This window comes from Fusarium subglutinans (genome assembly GCF_013396075.1).
Source record: "Fusarium subglutinans strain NRRL 66333 chromosome Unknown NRRL66333_c0000027, whole genome shotgun sequence".
Lineage (NCBI taxonomy): Eukaryota > Fungi > Ascomycota > Sordariomycetes > Hypocreales > Nectriaceae > Fusarium > Fusarium subglutinans.
In genome coordinates, this window is record NW_023502090.1 from 84,377 (window position 1) to 91,035 (window position 6,659).

The 6,659-nt window shown below is 49.2% G+C and overlaps 2 protein-coding genes across 2 annotated transcripts; one reads left to right on the top strand and one right to left on the bottom strand.

Moving 5' to 3' along the window:
• Nucleotides 1-199: 199 nt before the first annotated feature.
• Nucleotides 200-532, top strand: FSUBG_3061 (uncharacterized protein; the record flags this gene model as incomplete). The annotated part of the gene is made up of 1 exon (XM_036680902.1): nt 200-532. The coding sequence occupies one exon, from the start codon at nt 200-202 to the stop codon at nt 530-532; it is 333 nt and encodes a 110-aa protein (XP_036541309.1).
• A 282-nt stretch (nt 533-814) lies between these two features.
• On the bottom strand, nt 815-6,447 carry FSUBG_3062 (ankyrin repeat domain protein; the record flags this gene model as incomplete). The annotated part of the gene is made up of 3 exons (XM_036680903.1): nt 815-2,139; nt 2,190-3,153; nt 3,202-6,447. The coding sequence occupies 3 exons, from the start codon at nt 6,445-6,447 to the stop codon at nt 815-817; spliced, it is 5,535 nt and encodes a 1,844-aa protein (XP_036541310.1).
• Nucleotides 6,448-6,659: the final 212 nt, after the last annotated feature.

The following is a 6,659-nucleotide window of genomic DNA, read 5'->3' on the forward strand; positions in this document are numbered from 1 at the left end:
GCAAACCAGAAAGAAGCTTGGTTTTATATACTTTATGTCCTATAGTTACAAAGGAATAATTAAACTTTAGCAGCACAGGCAAGTAAGTATATAAAGGAGACGTATGCTTCGACTCTTGATCCTTCTCTCTTCTTACCTACACTTCTCTTATATCTCGGATTCCATAACGCTTATTAGCTATATTGTTCATCGCCACAAGATGTCTTCCCGAAACTTCAACTACACTTTGCTCGCCAAGCCCATTGTCACCCTCGATAAGATCGATGCTAACACCAAATACACTAATGACACCGTTGTCACACTAAGAGATCCTATCCACGTGCTAAAACGCACGACCAGGAACATGGAGTCCACCAACACCTTGATACACGACTCGCTCAGTAGACTAGAGCGCAGCATCAACAGAATCGATTCGAGACTGCGCCGTATAGAAGACGATATGCATAACAAGATGCAGAACAAGACGCAGGGACAAGACGCAGGGACAAGAAGATGCAGAACTTGTCAGGAAAAGGGTGCAGGAGATCGATGAGGGTGAGAAGATAGAGAAGAGGCAAAAGAGAACGGTGATGCAACTGAGGAAAAGTCTCGCCGAAACGAACCGTCACATCTGACAGTCATACAAACCAAGACTCGCCCGCAGATACATCAGAGATCGCCTTCTGAGATCTTATCTCGGGGTCAATTGAGAAGTTTTAGTCTTGAAGAAAAGAAAGATCATCTCATCATAAGCTAAAAGAGGTATCTGATAACAAAAACACCCAACGCCTATCCCCCAAGCCTGCCAGTGATGCTAATGTTGAATCCGGAAGGGTTAGTTAATCTCTTCCACGAATCCAATCTGCCTCCTGGCATCTGCTCCCCCTCCAGGTCCAGAAGCAAGTCTCTTTGCCAGTCTCTCCTGTGTCTCAACCAATTTTTTCTGTGCCTCGAGTCTCCTCTTGACTCTTTCGTCTGCGCCCCGTTCGATTCGTTCCAACTCTTCACGCTCACTGATGCGTAGACTACTAAGTGCTTGCGCATTACCGGCTCGTTCAGAGTTCAATTTAGATTCCCACTCTATCATCTTCTGTTGCCTCGTCTCTTCGGCTAGGAGTTCAGCTGCGGCGACTTGTTGGATACGCTCGAGGCTGGACTGCGTAACCTTGCTCTGCTCTAACTGTCGTCTCTTGACAGCTGCTAGGAAGAGCGATTCTTCAAGATCAGCCTTTTGTCGTGTTGCATTAATATCTTCATTGTGGAGTCTGCGACGGCGGGCATCTTCAATTTCCGCTTTGTGATTCCAGATCTCTCTCTCCACGCTAGCCACTTCCTTTGCTCGTGCGAGCGCAATAGCATGGTCTTCAGTTTCAAGTGCCAGTCGTCGTAATCTGGCTTTTCTTTCGCGTTCTTGGACTACCATATCATTGGGGAGACCGACTGCATCATCCGGCTGGTCTCCAGAGTTTGCGTAGTATACATCCACTGCTCGATTCGCTCGAAGAAGGCTGAGAAGCTGGTCTCGAGTATCCGATTCGGGCATCACTTTGCTGACGTACATTGTCGGAGAATACGTAAACTCGCCATCAGTGTAATGGTTGAACGGTTTGTTGATCTCTTTCCACATCGCCACTTTCAAGAAACTGCGAGTAGTGGCAATGGGATCTGCAGAGTCGAAGCAGAGAAGAAGCAGAGACTTCCCATGCGACTGCAAGGTCAGGTCTGAGCCAGCGTCAATCAAGAAAGTCATCACCTTCTGCATGAGCTTTTCTGCATCTGCAGTCATTTTACCAGATCCTGCTCCATGGCGACAGACTTCACCCAGAGCAGATCTTCCATCGTGTAGTGGACTAGGGAAGTCAGGATGATGGCCATGTTCCACTAGAACTGATACTGCTGCAAAGTTGAGTTCCCTGGCGGAGTTGTGTAGTGATCCATCATCCTTCGATTGATCAAATGCTAGTAAGTTGCCCATCATGCGAGTCGACAGCTCACCGCCAATATCGGTGGCCATCGCAAGAGGCGTTCTGCCCATGGCATCGGTAATATCGACGCTCGCTCCTTCGATAAGTAGTTCTTTGACTATATCTGGTCGGCGTGCTTGGATAGCGATCATAAGGGGGGTGGTTCGGCTGATAGTTGTCTCGAAGTTGACGTTCGCTATAAATGTTAGATATGAGTCTGCAACGAGAAGACGATTAAAGACTTACCACCACGCTGGATCAGCATCTCAATCAGTGCTGAGCTGATCTTCTTCTGTGGCTGAGCAATTGCCCAGGCAAGCACCGTCACCTCTTCAGGCTCCTCCACGCTGTCGTGGATACGATATGTTGTTGTCTGATCGTGATAGAAACCAGCATCCAACAACGTCTGCAACAGCTCTGTCGATCTAGGATACTGCGAAATCGCCCTGATGAGGATCGGATCCGACCCAGCACTCCGCGTCATGACATCTAGCCCAACCTCCCCATCGCGATATCCCGAAAAGAGTTCAAACAGCTTCAGTACCTCATCAGGTGACCTTGCCGTATCAAACACACGCTCAAAAGCAAGCGTGAGAGTTTGTGGTGATGGCTTGCAAGCAAGCAGCCGTTCTGTCCAATGGGCATTACCCTTTGATGCTGCACAAATCAGCGGTTCTCCATTCTCAAAGTCAATATCGACTCCATGAGCGACAAACAAGTCAACAAACTCATCAGCCAATGACTCAGTCTCGTCTGTGCTGTTCTTCATCACCTGCAACAGAGCACTGCTGACAGCCACTCCCTTAGCCCCTTTAGCTAGAAGCATTTTTGCAACCTCTAGACCGTTCGGGGAGAACCACGTGCTGAACTGTGTCTCTGAGAATCCGTTTTCGAAAATCTTGAGTATCTCGTCCTCGCCGATCTTACTACCCAGGAGAAGATCTAGTGCCGAAACCTTGACACCTTGGACAGCTTGTGTAACGGCAAAGCAGCCGTTTGTGAACGGTGATGCTCCAGAGTCAAGCAAGACCTGGATAAGCCGTTCATCTGGTTCGTCTTCCCCAACTGCCTTACTCAAGGCGATGTGGACTTCATCCACAGCTGGCATACCTGCTTTCATCAGATCTTGGACAATGTGCAGCCTGGTATCTTGATTAAGCTTCCAGCTTGCCTTCATGGCCCTAACCAAAGTAGGAGGCGATGCCTTTTTCTACAAACACGTTAGCGACAGCGTCTCCAAACGGCTTGTCAAACTTACCTGATTACCACCCTCGTGCCACAAGCCCAGCAGCAACTCAAGACTACCGACAAAGGCACTTCGGGTTGCCGCCACAACTGCCTCGCCGTTACTATAGTTGGGGTCTGCACCCGCTGCTAGCAAAACGCGCAACACTTCATGACCCTCTTCGCCATACTTTGCGGCTGAGACGAGCTGAATATCAACAACCTCTCCAGAAACACCCCTCTTGAGAAGGCGCTGGAAGACCATCGCCCTTTTGTTTAAATCTCTAACCTCGGTCGCAGCTTGGAATCCACGCTCCAATGTCAACTTTTGTGTATCGGCATTGGACTTGAGAAGCACATCAAGGACTTCAACAGAACCGCCGCGGCATGCTTCAATGATAGCTTGACCTCCGTTGGTGGATATACTGGCACCGTGAGCAATAAGAACATCTCCAAGTTCCAGATCACCATCTCTCGCCGCAACAAGCAGAGCGTCAGAGGCTGCTTGAGATGAAATGCCGGATTTTGCCAGACGGTTGCAAATATTAAGACGAACCGTCCAGTCGGCGACCTTCATCGCTTGATCCAAGCAAGAATCTCTGGTCTCGTCCGTATGCTTGAGCTGTGAAAGAAGGAGATCCAAAACTTCGACTGACTCTTTGGCAACAGCAAGTGAAAGGGCCTCTCCATCAGACGCATCAGCATAAGTGGCTAGAACACAAATCAAAGCGACGTCTGTGGTGAAATGGCTAATGGCATGGATCAATGCTCTGTTGACTTCACGAGGGGAGGCTCCAGATTCTACTAGACTCTTAGTGAAAGTCAAGCGGGTCATAGGATCCGAGATCTTTAGGGCCTGCGGAAGAGCGAATGCTAGTGATGCTGCTGTCGGTGGTTTCTCACTAGCGAACAGGGTATCGACTATCGTGTCCTTCGCTTCTTTGACCGCGCTGCATAGTGCCCTTGCCTGGAAGGCGTTCACATCGGCGCCACGGTCCAAAAGTTTCTGCAGTGTTTTGAAAGAGGCATTGCCAGATGTGTCCTCGATAAGAGTCTGGACTTCATGCACAAGCATTGCATCCAGGTTGATCTTCTTGGGAGATCTAGTCAAGATAACATCAAGCTTCCACGCCTTGTTCTCGCTCGAGGGAATTTTCGCCAATCCTTCGAGACAAACAGAGATGGTGTCCTGGTTATGTTTGCCCAAGGTCAGGATCAGATCAATAACCTTGGGGTCAGGGGTTTGGGCGGCCTTTTGCAGAATATGGCCATTGAGGCCGTTGATGTCTGGCCTTCCTTGTTCAAGGATAAGTCGAAGAAGAGACATGTCAACAGGTGTTTCCGATATATTCGCAAGGAGAGCTTCTGCAACCTGTTGTCCAGCCACACTCGCCCTTGCATTAAACAGCATTGACATCATCTCGTACCTGATTTGGTGGTTATCGATACTCATCACGTTGTTGACATGCGCGGCTGCTGTCTGGGGAGAAGCGTTTTGCATCAACATGGTGAATAACCCCAGGTCCATCTGATTTATGATCTGGGTGAGTCCAGCACCATCGTCATAGTTGATGTCCGCATTATACTTGAGTAAAAGATTGATCAGAGCGTCGTCTCTCTGGGAGGGGTCTTCACTGATTGCATCTTGAAGAGCCTTGTGCAAAGCTGGGCCGGTTAAAGCTCCCCTTAAGAACATCTCAACCATACGATATCGATCTGTCGGGGGAAGGCTCTTAACTAGAGGAAATATTGCGGTAAGTGTTTCGTTCGAGGGCCTCGCGAAGAGGATCTTGGCTGCCATGTCTGCATTTCCGGCCAAAATCGCTATACGTAGGGCCTCTCCATTCTGATAATCAGGCGATGCGACAGCGTGACGGTTAGTGATGCGTGGTTTCACCTGCCCATTTTGCTTTCCACTTGGTGGCTCGCGAAAGTGAGGGTTGAGTAGAAGTTCTACAGAATGAACGTCCCCAGCCTTAGCAGCTCGAATGAGACAATCATTCAGAACATCACCATTTGCTCCTCGCCTAAGGAGCGAGTATAGCAAACTTTGTCGGGTTCCAGAATCTGCATGCTCGGGAATCAGAGGGACACAACTTGATACCAATGCAGGATCAATCTTGGACGATCCGTTGAGAAGAGAGCCTACAAGACTGGTTTGGCCCTTTGAAATGGTGGTTTTCAAAGCAGAAGCGTCGTTGTGCTCGATTGAAGCTCCATAACGCGCCAAGAGGTCAGCCATTTCAAAGAACTGCGTCTCGCAGGCCACCTCAAGTGATCTTTCCAGTATAGGGCCCTGGGCACCGCAGCAAAGCAGAAGCTCGGCAAAGTCAAGTTTCGATCGTGGTTCTAATTCTGTGTTGTTCATGAGCTGCTCGAAGGCCTCATCAAGGCCGGGACTTTGGGGCGGCTTGTTTCCTGTCGCAATTGCCATCGCAATATCTCTTCTCTGGTCGTTGATAGCGATCTTGAGAGCTTCAGCGTTGTTGTAGTTCCCATCTGCAGTGGAACGACTCAGATGTAAAACAGTGTCGAAACATTGTGCTCTTGTGGCGTCGGTAAGCGCTTGCGATGTGCATATTTCTTCCGGCCGTCCATCAGATCTTAGAATGAGCGATGCAATCTCTGATAAAGCTGGAACAGAGCACGCCTTGCGGAATTCGTCTTGGCCTTCCGCAGTGTTGGATGCATTTGCTCCATACCTCAATAGGACCTCGACGATTCGTGCATTTCTAGTTCTTACCGCAGCTGGAAGACAAATATCGAGGGTCAATGGGTCAGCATGCGGTATAAGCACGTGTACCATGTCTAGCTGGTCTCGTTCAATCGCAGACTTGAGAAGGCGGGTTCGATCAAGGCCATGTTCAACGCTTTTTCTTCTGTTTAATAATCCTTGCTTCTGAGTCTGCATACCACCGAGGTCGACACCGGCTGCAGCCAATTTCGCAATCAAAGATTCGGCTACACCGGGCGAGCCTGAACTGTCGACCCAAGAGTTCAGCACGTTCAGTATCTCCTTGGTATCCCAATGCTTTCCTTTTTTCAGGTTACTCGACGAGAAGGCTCGCGACAAACCACTCTTAGGTCGCAGTTGTGCGACTTCAGCGGACCGCCTCTGCAGCAGGCCGTCAGCGACTTCATCATCGCCGTGGGTTCGGAAAGACGTTGGGTGAGGTGGTCGCGTGAGAGGAGTAGGGGCATTGGGTGGTAGTGAGAAACCCCATTGCTGTGATAATTGGATAATGCGCCTCTGTCGGGCGTTAACCATAGAGGAATTCATTTCAAGATGCGGGTATCATTTGAATTGGCGAGTAGACGAGTCGATGGTGATATAAGCTGTTGGAAGACGGATGCAGACTTGATTTGAATGCTGTGAATCGGGCGGTATTGCAATAGTATCAAATAATGAATGCGTATTTGTTGTTGTAGTTGAAAGAATGCAAAATGAGATGGATGAGTGATGCGTGGTTGAGAAGAATGAAAGTCAGCCCC